Source organism: Cygnus olor, chromosome 7 (assembly GCF_009769625.2).
Source record: "Cygnus olor isolate bCygOlo1 chromosome 7, bCygOlo1.pri.v2, whole genome shotgun sequence".
NCBI classification, from domain to species: Eukaryota; Metazoa; Chordata; class Aves; order Anseriformes; family Anatidae; genus Cygnus; species Cygnus olor.
In genome coordinates, this window is record NC_049175.1 from 31,735,229 (window position 1) to 31,753,863 (window position 18,635).

Sequence of the window (18,635 nt, forward strand, 5' to 3'; positions counted from 1 at the left end):
CATTCACCTTGGCTTCTGAATCCCCGTCTTTAATCCCAAACCCCGTCCATGCAAAGCATTTGGCTTCACCTCTCCCATGCCAAATGCAATGAAACAGGAAGGGAAGTGCTGTGACTGGAGTCCCCAACGTGTGGATGTGGGTCGTTGGCTTGTGTTTGGTTTGTTGTTGGTTGGCTTGTGTTTTGTTTCGTAGACCTGCTGCCTGATTTCCTACTAAATTAACTAATGAAGCTTGATCACGTATTACCTTTTCATTGCTTTAACCCCGGCACAATTTAATAGCATAGTTCAGTTGGTAGGGACCTACAAAGACCATCGAGTCCAACTGCCTGGCCTCTTCAGGGCTAACCAAAAATTAGCCCTTATGATCTAATTAAGGGCATTATCATATCATCAGTATTATTGTACACGTTAACCACTGATCTAGAATTTTAAAAGCCTTCTGCATGAAAGTGACCTTCCCTCTGGCTTAACGCTCACATTTGCGGTTACATCAAATCCCTCCTGATGCTGCATTTGTATTCTCTTTTAAAAGGAACTAAAATAAGTTCTTATCAACTTAAATGCTTCAAAAGTCTGAAATACATTAAAATGTAGGAGAGAGAAAAACATAAAAAATTAGATTTATAACTACGAATTTGCCACTAGGCATTTTAATGAAGCCACAGATTACTTTTAAAATATTCATTATATAGCCCAAAAGCTTTATTAAATATCTAATAAAAATGCTACAAACTAAAACTTTCAAGTCTTAATCACATGGAAAATATTCAGCATTGTAACAAGAATAAATGTGAAAAACAAAGCTATAAATGGAGAAATGTAGACCTTTGGTTTTCTGTAAGTGGAGAGGTGATATTTTCCATGTTGACAATTTTATGCAGACTTATTGAAATGCAAACATTATTCCTATTCCTTTACCGAGGAGCCAGGTTAAACATGACAGCCATTTCTTGAGAACAAAATTTTTGATTAAAAAATTTCCTTGCTTTGTGGCGCTGGAACTTAATCATCATGAAACAAGAAAAATAAGAAATGCATCTGCAACTTTCTAAAATAACTTGGTACTTCAAGTGCAAGTTTAGTTCAGTGACAGAATTTGTATTTAGATTAAGCATGACTTAAAGAATCTGAGGGTATTTTATAATGCTTGGTAACAGTACTGTTGTCGGTGTGGTTACACTACAATTACTTAGCCCTGTCAAAACCCAATACCATTTCAGCACAGGTCTTACCACCCTTAAACTGGTGAGAGTGTTGTTCTCATTTATTCCATCGGGTCTGCAGAGCACAGCGGGTATAGAAAAGATTAGTAGCTAAATAACTTAATCTATATTGCCCTGGAGAATGCAGAGGTACCCTCTGAGGTCAAAGAACAGGCTGACATTAACCTGTCAATTCAACGTTTTCATGGAGGAATGGCCGATTATCCCACAACAGCAGAGCCACAGCACACTGGAACAGAAGTAGAACATACCTGCAGCTAATTTTCACTGTCAACCGTCTGTGTCTACCAGTATTTGGAAGGAAGAGTATGGGACCTTTTCATGAAGAATTCCAAAATAAATTGCCTCTGGAAATGTATTTACATACACATACAGTTTTAAGGTTTTAGAATGGAAATTTGGGATGGAAGTGATGGGATTACACTGTTTGCACACATACAATAAACTAGGAATTAAACATTGTGAACCAAATCACAATCCTGTAGATGCAACATCTGGCATATTACAGAAGGAAAGAGCCTCAGCAATGAAGTGGGGCTTCTGTGGTTTATTTTTTTTTTTTAATACATCATACTGCTTCTGCCATCACAGTAGTCACTCCGTGTCTCTGAGAGCAAAATAATAGTGAATTCAAATGCGTGAGGGCACACTCCACATTAGTGCTTTAGTGCAGGTTAGAAACGTACTTCTGAAGCAAACTCACTCATTGTCCCCACTTACTGCTCCTCGGTTCGTATGACAGAGCTGCCTTGGAGCACAGTAATTTAATTATTTTTTATGCAAGATTAACCAGATGTGTTCAAACTGCCAAATGGCATTCTGTCCACAGGAACAGATATTAGCAAGCCTGAGATAACGCTCTCCAAAATGCACATCAACGTGAACAATGGGTCCTCAACACCAAAATATTGGTGTTTCACACTCTAGATCTTATCCTTTTATACCATGCCACCCGTTAATTAATATTGATATTGCCTAAATTGTGCAAAGAAACTTTCAGTTCTTCCTAGTGTAAAAATACTGATATAAAAAGGCTGTGAGCAATGGTTTCTGTAAGAACCAGAAAAATATAGTGTTCCCCCTATTTTCAGGGGATTTTCTGTCCTGTTTGTGGGTCAGGGTGATGAAAGGCTGTTTCTTTCATGCAGGCCACTTGAGATCGATATCAAAATGGAAGAAAAAAAGAAATGCCAGCTAAAGGAGGGGAAAAGTCAACTAATCCATCTTGTTCTTGTCTAACTGCCAAAGGGTGAAGCACAGGGAATAGATAAATAAAAAAACCAACACACCAACCTAAGCCCTGTGTTATCTCTTGTAGCTGTACAGGCTACAAACCTGGCATCAGTCACGGTCCTTCTCTCAGTCTTCTGCACTGCTGCTCTCCCGGGGTATTCACAAACAACGCTAGATATGGAATGTAATGGTGCAAGGCGTTATGCCACAGCAGTAAGCAGCCAAAGAGATAAGGGTCCCTTGCTTCACTCATGGTAAGAGGTTTCTGGAGGTCAACAATACACATCTGTTAGCAACCTAGGTGTGCATGTGCAGGCACACCCTCCCTGCGTACCCACAGCATAAACACAAAAGCCTCTGCCAGGCATACGCCTTCCCTGCTATGTTCATCAGTGCCCAACAGTTACAGCCTCATTCATTGTCTAATTTCGTACCAAGTTTGTACCTGTTGCAACCAAACAGGACAACTGCACAACTTCATCATCAGAAAGCTGTTAGGAGCCTTTTTCAACTTTCAGGTGAACTCTTCTAGTACCTCTCAGAAAGCAACAACAGAAATATCTATCCTACCATCTTTTTAAAAGGAATTTTTTTTTAATTTTTTTTGCAACATAAATGGCCCTTCTCTTGAACCATACCTCCAAAAACAACAAATTAAATAATAAGAAAATGGAGCAGCAGTTTTCCCTTCATTTTAGCTGAATCTCGGTGACATAAGTGTGTGTGCGCGCCTCTTTAGTTTCTGGAAAGGGAACAGGGGCAATTCAAACTCTTACAAGCGGGAACCAACTCATCTATCCACCAAGCAGAAACTACAGCGCACTGTTAATAGATAGCTTCTTTCATCTGTTAAGGAACAAGCCTGTTTTGGGCACCCACCTTGAGATCTCCAGAAAGAGAAGAACAGCAGTTACTTACAACCACGCTCTGTCACTGAATTTTACCTGTTGCAAGTACTAGAAGTAGAGAGTTTCAGGAGCTGTTACCTATTTTCAGCACATTTCAAGTTTGCAAACACACTTAGTTCTGGAATTTTACTGCTTACAGCAATCTGATGCAGGGATCTAGAAGGAACACAGACAACATTCTCCTCCACTCCTTCCTCACTGACAAGTAGGCATTATCTGCTTTCTTATTTTTAAACATTTTAAACATTCTTGTAAAGAAGATGCTGTATTTTTGCTTGTTACATTCACTTGAGTGGTTCTGCACATGAGAACGTCTCCCAAGCCATTTCATACAGCAGTCTTAGCAGCAAGAGCCAGCTACAGACTTCGTAAGGAAAATCACCAGGTTATTTTCATTTAGTTCCTATGTATCCACTTTAATTTGAAGAGCACTGACCTGATAAACATGTGCAAGTGCAAAATTATTTCATAAAAACACAACTGTGTTCATGGATCTGCATATTATGTAATTGTTCATATATTTACTTTAGCTGCTCAGAAGTGCTCTATTTTTATTTTATTTTATTTTTTTTTAATATTTCCTCCAGACACACAACACAAGGGCTAGGACCTACCAAGAGCCTGAGCAGCATCAAGCACTAAGAAGAGATCTGTGATACACTTCTCTCCTGACACTTTTTTAAAATTTGAAGTAGAGGAGGAAGTTTTACTGATATAAAATGAAGCTGAAATTTGCTTACAGTCCTTCCTGAACAACTTCACATGGAAACGCCAGCTTCCAGGCTGACTGAATGACAAGATATTACAAACAAAAAGCCCCAGCTATGAAAAACCCAGCAACAGTTTCAAGAGCAAGAACAGATATTCTCTTCCTCTAAGCCTAGACCACAAACTGATAAAACTTTTTCTTCGAAAAAAAAACAGAGGGAAGGCACGCTTCTTCATGCTGAAGTGGCAGCCACATCATCCCTAAGAAACACCCCCAGAATTTGATTTTTGGACATAGACCTCAAACTCCTAGATTTTAATTTCCTAAACATACCTATTCAAAACCTTAATTTTTTTCTTCAGAATACACTAACATTTCTCTGTTGACGCAAATCTACATCCAATTTCAAAAGATTGTCTCATGCATATTGAAAATTATATCTGAAAGTAAAGTCACAAAACCCTGATACACATCCTATTATTTTCAGAGCTCTCTCACTTCTGGAAATGAAGGTAATATTTATCTCTTTTCTGGTAGGAATTTCATGCTAGAACAGCTGAGAAAATAATGCAGCCAGAATTTGTCAGCACCTCAAAAGTACGGTATTATGTGCTGTGTATCTTCGTAGGAGTCTGCTAACAAGTTTGGAATGGTATTTAGGCATACTTTAACTCAATTTAAAGAGCCTATCATTCAATATTTAACCAAGTCAGATTACCATTAAGAGTTTATACAAGTCCTAAGAGTAAAACCAATAACTAAATAACTTAGCTTTAATAAGTTGAAAGACTAAAATGAAATTCAAGCACAGTGCTTATTAAATAATACTCTGCATATACAGCAACACAGCAGGTGAGAGTTTGTTTTCATTTTTCAATTTCTCCTTTAATTTTACTTCTGTAACTATCACAGAGATGGGAACAGTATATCAGATTTTTTTTCCCCCCCTCCATAACCATAGGTCTTTTCCTTTCATTGCAACAGATTATCTGTAATTTCTATTGGATTCTCGTATTACAATTCCCAGGAAACTAACTGCGTAGCAACACACATCTGACGTTACTTAGTCAAATCTTCAATAAAAGCGTGACCTTTGCTTTCCTCATCAAAAAATCCCACTAATATTTTCACTGCCTGGAACACGTACGTACTAAAATTAAATCTAGCAGCATCAGTTGCTTTTTCCATGGTTTCGCTGGAGGAATCATCTCACCAGGTTTCACGATACTGTTAAATATCTTTGGCCCTAAATAAAACATCAGGTGATAGGTGGGCATTCCTCATCGACCTGCCATTTCCTAGGGGATCTGATGATGCCTAAAAGCTTTCTGTAGGAGACTTTTCCAGATGGCAAGAACAAGATGGCATTAAACTGCTCATTCTTCATTCTAGTGTACCAGGTTCCCCAACCTTGTTCACCCATCCCTCTCCCAGGATAGCAGGTCACACAGGCCCTAAAAAATACAGCAAAGATGTTTTCCCCAAGTCCTTCACTCGAAGAAGGACGTTACCGGTCAAATAAAGTGAAAGATAAAATAAAACTTGACTCTTATCACCCATCGTTTGGTATTTTCTACTTGCATTAACCCACTGTATCAACTGAGAAGCTGCTCTCAGCATTATGCAGTTCACCAGCTAGCTGGGAGCACACCATGGCAATAACCCCAATAACCCCAATGACAGAACAGTTCTTGGGCCAAGCACATTCTTAATGATCTCTCTCAATATTTTGATAATGAAATTAAGAAGTGACAGCATAACTAGCATTTTATTGTCTTTCTGCTTATGTCATAACCACAGGACATATGGAAAACATACTGGTCTCCCTCAAATACTCAAGCAACCCTGACTTCACACAAAATATTTTAAAAATAAAACAGTTGGTATGTGCCATATTTGTTCACATGGCATATCAGAAGTTACTAATTTGGTAATGAAGGCTTAATTTTAATACACTTAATTTTCAACTCATAATGAAAAACAAAACAGAAGAAACAGCCTTCCTTCCTATGACTTCAAAAGGAATTTGTATTTAAGCCCTCTAACCGTTAGCCATTTTCTCTGTTTGCTGTAGATTTCTGCAATATGTGAAACCACTGCAGTTTTCCAGACTCCCATTATAAGAAAAATTCAATAAGCCTACTTACGCATTAGGTTGTAAATGTGCTTTTCTGCAACATGTTCCGTAAACAGCTTTATAAGGTCATCTTTTAAGTCTCTGTTAAGCTTGGTTTCTATGTAAAATTTATTCTGGAAAATAAGACAGAAGTTTTCAAGATTGTTTCTCATAATACAAAATAAAGTTAAACTTCCCCCCTGAATAAAATAGCTCAAAATTTAAAACCTATTGAACATTTGACCTGCAAAGTGCTTCCTTGGTGCCTGCATTTATATTGCATAGAACAGTCCTGTACAACAAAAGCCATGAATTTAAAATTAACCATGCATGCGGTACTACTGACATTAATAATTACCTACAGATGTGCCTTTTTTTTTTTTTTTAATATATCTACTGATATACCTCCATATTAAGTCAGAGAAATCTGTAGAAAAACACATCATTTTAGAACATTATAGAAGCTGTAATACCAAAATAGGGCTAGATACCATGTTTATAACAAAAAAAAAAATTTTTTCCCAATGTCTAAAAGTGATTAAGCCATTAAAATAGGTACGTTACAGTAATAAATAATAAATCAGTTTTACAGTAATAAATAATAAATCATCAGTAGAGCTATCCACTTCTGTGGCTCATTGATAATCCCAGAGGACACACACAAAATGAGCAAACTGCAGAAATAAGCGATATATACAAGCCCATACAACTAACCTACATTAAAAATTTGGGGATTCAATTTTCTTGGCCCACTCATCATTAATAAATTCATCTCCTTAGCCCTCAGAGGAAATTCTATTCATGAGTTCCTTGAGGGACTTTAAATCTAATGTACTACTCGGTGCTACTCCTCAACTCCAAGCCTGCAATTAATAGAAAGATTTATTGTGCATATTTTATTTATAAGTGAATTTAAAATAACTAAAAAAAAAAGTAGTTGTTTCAAGATAGATCTCCTACCACTTCAATACTGACATGGAAATAGACCAACTGAATTCATCTGGACAACTTTCATTATAAAGAGGTGCATATAGATGTTAACAGAAAACCAGCTTCCTCAGAAATTCTGTACTGGAACACTTACACAATAGATTTATTGGGAGAGAATAACTTAACCCTCAGAGCAATCATTACATTTTCTGTAAAATCCATACTCGTAGGCATTAACAAAACTATAAACATAGCATAATGAACTTTGCATGCAGAAACCACTCACATTTTCAAGGCAAGCATTCAGCATCAGTTTTTGGTTTTGGATTGGTTTGGGTTTGTTTTTGTTTATTTTGTGGGTTTTTTGTTTGGGTGGTTAGTGGCTTGTTTGTTTGGGTTTGTTTGTTTGTTTGTTTGTTTTAACCTTTCGTGAAAACTGAACCTGTTAGAAGAAAGGCAGTCCTAACAGACTAACTTCGTCTGTAATTTTTTCTTTTGGTCAACGGTTAATTGTTGCTGCAACCAAAATTCACAGTAACAGAAGAAGTTCTCCTCTATGTTTTCTAGGAAGCGTTAAGCTACACACTGTACTTCAGTCCTTCACCAGACCTGACCCCCTATAAAGCACTTCTACCTCCAGCTTCCTGACTTTGTGCCACCAGGCAGCCACCAGCTACCGATCTCAACCAGAATGGGACAGGACCAAAGTAATTCATCTTAAGAGGTGAGCTGACAGACGAGATGCACCTAGCTACGGAAATAACTTCTTTCCTTCTCTTCCTGTCCTCAGAACCTTCTTACATTAGACACACCTGTCAATGACGTGCAAACAGTGATGCTTTTTTTTGTTCAAGACTTGAAAAGCTTATACCATAAGTTCCGTAACTAGAAAATCAACAAAAAAAAAGAGTAGTTTTAAGTAGAAGAGTCATGACACAGTAGTTATGGATAGAACAACTGTAAAATATTTCACTTGCATGGATTTAAATGAATGATGAAAAATAATCTAAAATAGGTACTTCGTTTCTAATCCAGAGTGCTGAAAGGAAACAGCAGAAGTGCTGTCATCTTCCCCATTTTTGCTAGCAGAAAGACAGGAACATTTTTCATACAAGATGTCACTAGCTAGGTTATATCAGTATTTCTTGAAAAGACTGCCAATGTCACCTAGAGATTTAGCAGACGGGTAAAAAGTACCTATATCAATACCTGAGAAACTCGGATATGACAAGCATTTCTTCTAGAAAACGCCATAAAGCGATCTGGCAAACATTATAAAAATGTGATGCTGCTAATACTGTTAAAAGGAGAGCAAAAAACACTTCAGAGCCAAATAACCTAAAAGAACGCTCATTACCTCACCCATATACACGCACACAATGCCCTCTAGCTAACAAGCAAAGCACAGTGCCTCCCACTAAGAACAGTAACATTTCAGAGGTAATGAAAAAAGTTGTAATCTCAACTATCCAAAAACTACAGGGCTCACAAGTACGCTCATTTCAGACCACAAAATAACTGATTTTCAACTACTTCTCTACATTTAATTAGCGATTAAGAACCTATTACCTTCTAAATGCTGGTTTTAATTTTTCTTGAAGTAGAAATGATTTTTATTCTTTCATGTGTGCAGTATACTGTCATATTTACATTCTAAGCATATAGAATAACATTGTTTAGATTTATAAAGAATACAGAATACAACAGTTATTTACTAGGAATTGTTCTTTGGAATAAAGCATTATGTGCAGACTTCCAGTTTTGTTTGCTTTATCTGTGGCTCTACCCAATAACTTTTGAAGAGGCTTAAACCCACTAAATCTTGGAGAGAAAAAGCATTTTGGATCTCCAGCCTTCCTTAAAATGCCCCATGTAGCAGCAGCAGATGGAAAAATCCATCACCATACGAAAACCATCCCTAGCAAAAGAAGGAAAAAAGTTTCCCAGCAAGTCAGCCCGCTCAACCATCACTCCAGAGCTTGGTCACCACATACAAGCTGGTTAAGAAACCCCATTCCCTGTATTTCCAGCATTCAAACAGCAATATGGCTTGGTAAGTATCAGTGGAGAGAAGAGAATTGCTGCTGTTTGTTTCAAACACACAGGATTGAGCCTAAAGCAACTTGCAATGCCTCTTGCAGCCACTGAGAGACAAAGACATGTCCCAGTTGTACTAAAAACCTTTAAGTTTTCTTTTGTTTCCTAGATTTTTAAATATGTAAATATATATTTGAATTTCTCCTAAGCAGTAATATACGCATCCTCTCAGAACAAGCTTTATCAGTGCAGCTGATAAAGGCATCCCTGCCCATGGCAGGGGGTTGGAACTAGATGCTCTTTAAGGTCCCTTCCAACCCCAGCCGTTCCATGGCTCTGTGATTCCATTCTACGAACTCCACAACCTTGGAAACTCCCAACTAAAACAGCTACATCGCTGCCAAAAAAGGAAAACCTCGCAATTCCTGATAAAAAAGGTGGAGTCCAACAACTTAGTCCACTTCATCTAAAAATGCTTTGAAAGAACCTATGAGGGTAACTGCAAAGCTGTCATTTATATTATAGAATAATCAGGCTTTCACCTCTTGTAATCATTTTGTTACTGTATTTTCTTGTCTAAATAAAGGAAACTGCTGCTGCATGAGAGAAAACTCAATTAGATACAACAATGTAAGGCTGCAAGTGACTGTATATACAAGTACTTCCAAACGCATACAGAAAAACTAAGAAAGGAACACATTTTTTGTCCTTTCTTTTCTAAGGATATCTTCCACATCACGTGCAGTCACTAACTCTCAGGCCTGTTGAATTAAGTCACCTGAATGACAAAGTGTGAGCAGGAATAGAGTTTTACTGCGTTAAAGACATTCAATTTAAAATAACAAAAACAGAGTACTTGCGCTTCTTTTGGATCTCACAGAAAACTAGCAAACAAAAAAAATTACTACCCAACTCTTCATTGTACAGATCTGTTTATTACTCACTAACCATTCTATGTTCACCTATCAGTTAGACTCAAACTCTAAAAATTAAAAAACGAGGGAATATCAGACACTCCTCATTAGAGGACACCACAGTTGTGTACAAAGAAGGATATGGAAATCTATTCAGCAATTATACCTTGCCTAGCCATATAGGCAAGGCTTATAATGATAAAAATAGCCCTGTTTGTGTCTATCATGAACTTTTTTTTTTGATGTTACAGGTTCTGCGGTCTTAATTGTTAAAGATTTGTTGACCTCCGTGGAAGAACCTCTGTGACAGAGCTGAGCATTCAATAAAAGTACACATAGAACAGCTTATCTCCATTTGTAAACGGATATTAAATTCTGAGATCGCTTAAACACCTGCCCGCATCAAGTCAAGTACACACAAGCAGAAAAATGGCTAGCATTTAAAAATGCCAAATGCAAGGGGGAGAAAGTTTCTCCCTTGTTATTTCATGATAGGAACTGGGAGAAAAATAAAAATCATCACCATGAACACATCCCCTTGCTTACTAGTGAAGCTGTAGCAACTGGATTTCATTTTGTATAAACTAGATAAAGGCTAGATTAGAAGAAACCCAGCTCAAGAAAGACAACTTCCTGTTGTAAAGCAACAAATTTGTATGACGCTGTGCTGAAAGACTAGCAAACTTCTTCATTTCAAGTACAGCCACAAAAACACAAACCATTCTAAAAGATATTGCTTCTCAAACTTCAGGATGCTACCAATGAGAGTAACTTTTTGAAGAGTTTGAGGTTAGGTTATTTAACCTAAATATTTTTTTAAGGTGCTTCTTTCCTAAAAGACAGTATTTTCTTTCTTATTTACTTATTTATTTCTAAGCAATGCCAATGCAAGGGCCATTTCTGGGAGAAGGGCAGAAGGGCAAATTCCAAGCTTGAGTTATTCATTACCATAAAAAAGCAATAAAAATTGGCATTTTGACAGAAGTCAAGCAGATGACAGACTTCTTCAGGGGTACAGAAGACTTCAGAAAGTACATACTCTGCAAGACAAACAGTTATAGTCAATGGGTTCTGAACCTCTGCAAGTATGCCTGACATAGCTATGAAGATAAGTTTGCCTTCATCCCATCAACACTCTAAATTGCTTTATCAACTGACACAGACATTTACAAAATTTACGTTTCTTTCAGGCAGAAGTCCTTGGCTGTCTAGTCTGAATTTGTGCAATTTAAAGCAAGAAAATCATCTTTGGAATCTGCCCAAACTACCAAGCCAACGTATAATAAGCCAATAAACTATCTCAACAAGATATAAATAATAGCCTACTTGGTAAGGCTTTCTTCCAATCAAAATAAAAATCATTCCCAAGAAAGAAGTATCAGGGCAGAAAACCAGTTGCGAAGCTCTGCATTTACCAGCATGGCCTCCCCTTCTTCTCCCCACACAACTTGATCAGAACTATAGGTTATATACGTGGCAAAAGCAGGCAGGAATCATAAATTCTATAAGAAAAACCATTATAGCTGCATTTTACCCTTTTTACTTTCAGTCAGCATCTTGCGTATGGACATATGTTATTTGAAAAGAATTTTCTAAAACTTACCATATATATGAAAAGAGGCACAATGCTCTGCAATGCTCCCATATACTGTCCAAGAGCTACGTTAAATCTTTCAATATAGAGATCTGGAGGGCTGGCCTGCAAGAAACCGTAAAAGTCAGGTTGTAATTCGAACAAGAGAAAGATCTGGAACAGCATGGGCTATGCTTTCACAGCAAACTCCAAAATCTACCAAGTATTTGATACACTACATCTACACAAAGCAAGCCACACATCATTCCAGAGTTTCTGCTATCGCTCCCTCCAGCGAAAACAGTTCTCACCAGTAAAAGGTTTCTGCTTAGGACTGGGTGTCAGTGCCTAGCAAAAGGCGCATTGAATAAGCAATACGGCATGCCTAGGACAAACCTGTACTTAGCGTATGCAAATACAGTTATTAAAGAGCAAACATTCTTTTTGAAAAAGCTGCCTGTCAGGTCTAGGGTCCATAATGAGATTTCATCCAGTGCCGTGGTGTGTGCACTGATCCCCCCATGGGCTCCTGCTCCAAGACAGCAGGGTGACGTTAAGCAGCTGGCACGCAGCACGTCCTCCATCCAGCTCCAGGGAGCCCTGTCCTGCACAGAAAGCATTGCTGAGTTTCAGCTGGGTCACCTAAGGCAAGGCAAATACTCAGGGTGTGGAGCAGGAAGGACTGTGAAACAATGTCTTCAGATAGAGTTCTGCACCTGGAATCCCACACAAACCCCACTGCAGTCCTCCTCACAGCACCGCCGTGCAGCCCCAGGCAAAACACTGCCATACAAAGCCTGAAAGTGCCAACTTTACGACAGGCACCACAGTGACAGCGCTGCTATTTTCTGTGTAAAGTACTGCCGTTCTCAAAGAAAAAAAATAAGGAAGCTAAAAAGATTTATTCTGCAGCAAGCGAAGTTAAACTGAGAGGGGAAGCAGGAAAATGGGAAGCACTAACCGCGGCTTGTTTCATAACTGCCTGCTTCACAACGCTGGGGAGCCACATTAGAGCATTCGGGAGTGCACTTAACTCAGCCAGGGATGGAAGTGGAGCTGGGGCAAAGTGTTCCTCCACTTCTCCCCACTCCGTCCCAAGCCGCCCACATTCAGCGCTTCGCTGCTGGCCACCTCCTGCCTTCCCTACGCGCTCCCTCCGGAGGCAGGGGGGGTGAGCTGCTGGAGCTTCTGCTGCTCAGGGCCCTGCACGCACCCCAGGACAAAGCGCTGCCTGCTTACAAGAAGCACGCCTTCTCTTCTCTTGCACCACTTTCCTTTCCTAAAGCACTGTGCAAGAAGAGGATGAAAAATGCAGCAGCAACCCAAACCGTGCGAGAAAGCAAGCTCAAAGATTCTTCTCAAGCCAAAGCATCTGCGGTGTGAGGAATGCTCCAGGCTGGCTGCACCTTCAGCGCCTTATGGGAACTTCCAGCTCTCATCTTTTAGAAGCAGATTTTTCAACCTTTGCATGACCCTAATAGATCAGTTAGGGTTCACACTGACTTTTTGCTCCATTAAGTGCTTTCAACCCATGAAACATTTTTCCTTCATATTAGCTTCTTCAGCTTCCCTGCTTAATATGCTTGATGAACACGTGGGTAATTCTCACAACAAACGCAGATACAGAACAGACATTTCAGAAAGGAAAGCAAAACTGGCAAAGGAATAAAGAATGTTATTCCATGTGTCGCTGCCAAAGGTTATATATGGTTATTCCTCATTTTGATCACCAGTTTTTAATCTTTTTGCAGATGCAGTTCTCAGGGGCGGCCAAACAAATTTTAGTTCAAAATTCCAGCAACGTATAGCAGTGAGCTCCAGGTTCTCCTTTTCATATGTAATTACATATACAATTTGTTGCAAATCACTTGCAGTGAAATCTGCATTTCTAGGCAACGTATATTCTTGCTTCCCTCCTTTCTAACCTCAACTTTAAATACGGTTATACTCTCTGATTTGTAACGACTCAGTATACAACTTAGAAGATTAAAGAAAAAAGAAAGTTCTATTTCAAAGAACACATCAAACAAAAGGAGACAATAGCCTGACACAGGGTGCTGCTCTTCTCACGCTGAGTTTGCACTCTTCATTTCAAAGAAAAAGACTGGAGTTGTCTGGACAGTAAAGGATTTAGTCGCATGTGCAGCCTCTATCCCATGGAATGCATCCAGCTTGCCATTCCTTTTCACAGGAGACATTAAGGTTTGAAACCTTTTTCCTCCACAGAAACCTGTTTGCTCACTTCACAAAGCCTGTGTCACATTGAGAGAGCAGTTTTAAGAGAGGAAAAACAAATTCACACCCAACTATCTCCTGGGAACAACCTCAAGCCTTCAGAGAATACCTGAGGTTGTTGACTTGTTGGCTACCTCCACCCTACAGCCGAGCAGAAAACAACTGCTCTGGGTGAAGATGAGGAAATGGGAGAGAAGTCCTAAAGCTCCAGGGGAGGCACTCACTAGCACCAAGCAAAATGCTCAGCCTTGGTCTTAACTTCTGGAAAGCAAAGTCATGACCTTATGACATCTCATGCTGACAGAGCAGTTGCCATTGAGTTTTATTTTTCTGATATTGTTTTGTGACAACTCTCACAACTCCGCAGGGAAGGCACAAGCAAGAAGGCACTGACTGCTCGATTCTCCTTGTTTCCAAAGAAGGAGCTTGACAATCAAACACTCCTCGGTTATTGTTTGATATGTAAACTTAAGGGGAAAAAAGCAACACACAGGTCAAAGAGAGCTCAGTAACAGTGTTTTCACAGGTCATCTGTGAATTTCTGTACTCAGCGTGGGGAAAACAAACACCTCACTGTTTTCTGTTCATTAGAGTGTTATTGTACGGCTGCTCGAAACTGCCAGCCTGATCTCAATTACTTGTTTCACCAGAAGAACTTCCTCCACACGCTTACGTTCACATTATTAAAACAATAACTAGAGTGGGACTAGCTTTATATAAACTACATGGATTTTATAAACAACCAGGAGTGCATGGCACCAAACTGAACATCTGTTGTCACAAGTAAATAGATGTTGCTAAGATTATTCTATTAAATCGACACCGTTAGAGTAGACATGCATTTAAAATCTCTATATATTCTGCCATAGCTATTATAAAAAAAAGAGAAACTGATTATACTAAGATTTATTTTAACTCTTGGTCTTATTAGTCCAGAAACAAGAACACATCCGTTCAGCTACTTTAATTACAGATGGGGGGAAAAAAGTTAAGGAAGACATTGAGTCCTTACAACCCCCCAGAAAATATTAAGTCTTTAAAAACCACTCCTATTGTACCTGAGGGACATATGAAAGCAGCTCTTCAAACAGAGAAAGAAAAATGTGCTGCTAGCCTAAGGTTGTCTTAAAAGGAAGAAGAACCTTCACTCCTCCACGCCCCACTCTGAATCCCATCCATCTGACAATTCAGTCCCTTTGTCAAGAGCCTCTATATGGGGAAACAGCTTAAATCCTCTCCTACAATTGCTCTCATCTACCACTCATAGGTTTAAGAACAGTTTTCTAGCAGCAACCATTTAATGTGCCTGTTCACAAGAGCAGCGAAAGCATGGTCGGACTTCTCAATTTGTGGTGGGGTTGCATTTGTTTAACACCTTCAGCTTCCTTTTGAGAAGACTTTCCTAGCATAAAATGCTATGGCTGCTATGAAATGCTGATGTTAAACATCATTTACACATCTCCTTGCACATCACAGTGAGCATCTCAGCGCCAAGAGACATGAGAATTAACAAAAAAAGACATTTGAGAAAGGATGACACAAGATGTAAATGTCTTCAAAGAAAACAAGCACTAGGAGAGCTAGTATACAAAGTTATCCTTTCCCTGTTTGAAATCTACTATCTAGTCATTTCAACGAACTTGCGCATACATGAAAAATATGTTTCTTGGGTTTGTTTTCCAATCTGAATATCACACTTTGACAGAACACATGAAAGAACAAACATCAGAAGAGAGGCTGCTGGCTCAAGACAACTCAGAAATGGCTCACAAGAGAGAAACGATGACAACAGGCCTTTGTTTGAGAACACAAAGCTAATCTGTTTATGAACACTCATCTGGCACAACCAGCAATATACTTGGTAAAGCTTGCGTTCTTATACTGAATGGGCAGTTCCATTTTCCTGGGAACACACTCACTGCCAAAAAGCCAGCACACATGCTGCAGAATCTCTCCCACGCCTGCCAAGAGAAAAGGGAGAACAGCTCTAACTACACAAACGAACTTGCAAGAGGTCTGAATCTTTTAAAGCAGCTTTTGTTCTTCCTCAGTAAAGCATCATTTATTTACTTTGCCCTGCGGACACGATATGCGATCCCCAGGTCTGTGTCACTAGACAAATGTGCTATCAAAACTTTTTATGAAAAACAGGTATCAGTCCCAAGTACAATTCATTCAAAGATTGACTGTGTCACCCTTTTCAAGTCTGCCCTCGAGCTCTACAGCATCCTTAAAGACTCGTAATTGTCTTAGAGCACGATCCTTCAAAGGTGTACGTCTGTATGTCGTTTCCATTTCCATTCAACACGTCTGTGAAAGAAAACTACATGATATCAAAGCACTGTCAAAATCGTTTACTCCTAAGAAATCTTCAGCACCTTCTCCATCCAGTAAATACACGTTCACTTGTGCTGCATTTGCTTACGTCCTTCTATAACTACACCAGGGTCTGCTGCACTTGGTTCAGTGGGACAAGAAAGCAAAAGCAACTGCAGGGATCTCAGCCTTTTTGAAAAGCTGCAGGCAAGGACGCTTTTCTCAGGTGACCTTGCTTGTAACAATGGGATTGCTGATGGCAATTCTGGCAACATGGTGATCCCTACCTCTGTCTCAAGTCAACAGCCTTCCTTCTGATGTCTACTTCGAGATGCACGCGTTTCTACCACATCTGGCTTTGGATAAAAAGTTCTACTACCGTTCAATTTGATCTGATTCAATTGGGTGTGATCGCAGCACTAAAAGCTTGTTTCACAGATGGTTAAGCAATGTTCCCTGGAAAAACTGATGGATGGATGCCCATGGCACTAGAATGGTATTTTTCTCCCTTGGAAATATTATAGAGCAGATAAATGGCCAGTTTGAGTTTCCTCTTTTAAAAACGTACTGTAGATTAACCAGCCATACACTTGATGCTAAAGAACTTCAAGAAGCAGTAATAATTAACATGCTTAGTAAGAAAATAGTTAGAAAGCAAGTTCTCACTTTGTTTTTTCCCCATCTATTTATGCTCTTTTCCTATAGGCAGGACATAGTGGTGGCAGATTTGTTTCCTACATAAGTGCTTGAGAAACTAATACAACTGTGGTTGTTTCAGGGAAACAACCAATTTTACATTAATAAGAGCTAGTTTGAGTGGTATTTCTATGCTACAAGGAATGAGACATCGATCACAAAGGCGGCCCAACATTTCTCATTTAGGCTGCAAGCCAAACAGCGCCCATACGGACAGTGGAATACGGTGCTTCTTCATAAGGGGAATAATGAGCTTCCTCACGCGGATGGCGTACAGAGCCTGGTCTCACGTGCAACAAAAACAACAGCCAGATATGTCATTGTCAAAAGTCCCATCAAATAGCCTGGCATAACTGTTCAATTACAACACTGCACTATCGAAAGGTAAAGGAAAGCAAAACATATCTGCAAAACTATTTGGGGTAAATTACCTTAAGGTATAAATATGAAAAATTGCTGTGAGGCACCGAACACTGCCCACAGTTCAGTTTCACCACTCACTCAAGGCTCTGCTTGGCTGCATTTTATAGCACCTGACTACACCGTAAAGCTCGTAAGGTAAACATGACAAGCCACTTGAAGCTTCATGCTTTACTCCTGTAATCAGGAAAAATACTGAAAGTTACACAACTGCTTCTAAAGAAACGAACAAAGAAGTTCAGAACCTAATCTGAAGTTCAGAATCTGGCCTCTGACAGCCTCACCATGTTTATCAGATAAGTAACTGTCAGATTAATGTTTCACTTATTAACTTCACTGAACACAAGAATCACTTACAGTTGGTGAACTGAACTGTTTCTGGTCAGGATTTAAAAATCAATAGATCCCTTCTTCTCTTTTACTGTAACATAAAAGCCATGCATAACATGACAGAATTGTTTTTCAGCTCTCAGTCATATCCTAAAGGAATTATTGAGATTTTTCTAACTAAACCAAAAATACTTAACTACACTTGCACAAAAAAGTACTTTTGGCATGGGCCAGCCATGGGTCAATTCTCAAAATAGTTCCCAGTGTCATTTGATGAAGAGATTCGTGATGGACACTGTAATTAGTTTTAAATGACTACCAGAGCACATGAGAATATGTTCAGGCCAAACACTTGTCATTAATGCAAATATGGTTTTACTATTTTAAAAAAAATAAAATGCATTTAGTTTGAAAGTATGTCTGTGTATCCAATCTCATACACCTGAATGACTCAGCACTTACCCACAAAAACAGCTGCCATTATTTTAAACCACGACATAATGGGCTATGTCCATTACCAATAAAATGTTTCCAAATAAAGCACCTTGAAAAAAAATCATCAATATGCGTACAGGCGTCATAGGCCTCAAGACAACAGGAAATATGTTCATTTGTGCGTTCTGCAGCCAGCCAATTTTTTTTTTTCCTCCTAAACACAAATAGTCCAAAATTCTGAGCAACTCAAGAGTTAGGGAAACTTCGTTCTCTTAATTACTGGAAGTTTCACGTGGCAACACATCCTTACTCAAGCAGAGAAACTGGTCAGACATCCACTGCAGGAAAGGAAGGCAATCCTCGCTCATATATGGTCTCTCCATGAAACTGCCTGAAGAGGGATCATTTCCTTGTACAGCCACGAGGGAGCTAGAAACGTCCTGAGATACAGGAGGCCCCGTCTCAAAGGGCTGCTGATCCAACGACTGGTAATTCATCTCATTTAAACGCACCTCCCGGCAGGTAATGTTCACTGCTTTTCTTTCACCCAATGCCTT

The 18,635-nt window shown here is 39.1% G+C and overlaps 1 protein-coding gene across 2 annotated transcripts in view; it reads right to left on the minus strand.

Moving 5' to 3' along the window:
* Positions 1–18,635, minus strand: part of CACUL1 (CDK2 associated cullin domain 1) — a 45,502-nt gene that overhangs the window by 12,973 nt on the left and 13,894 nt on the right. The window contains exons 4-5 of one of the 2 annotated variants that reach the window (XM_040563458.1): positions 11,677–11,772; positions 6,224–6,326 (exon numbers count right to left, since the gene is read on the minus strand). In XM_040563458.1, the coding sequence (XP_040419392.1) occupies positions 6,224–6,326; positions 11,677–11,772 (199 nt within the window). The remainder of the gene's footprint in view (positions 1–6,223; positions 6,327–11,676; positions 11,773–18,635) is intronic. The other variant, XM_040563459.1, reaches the window with a different exon arrangement.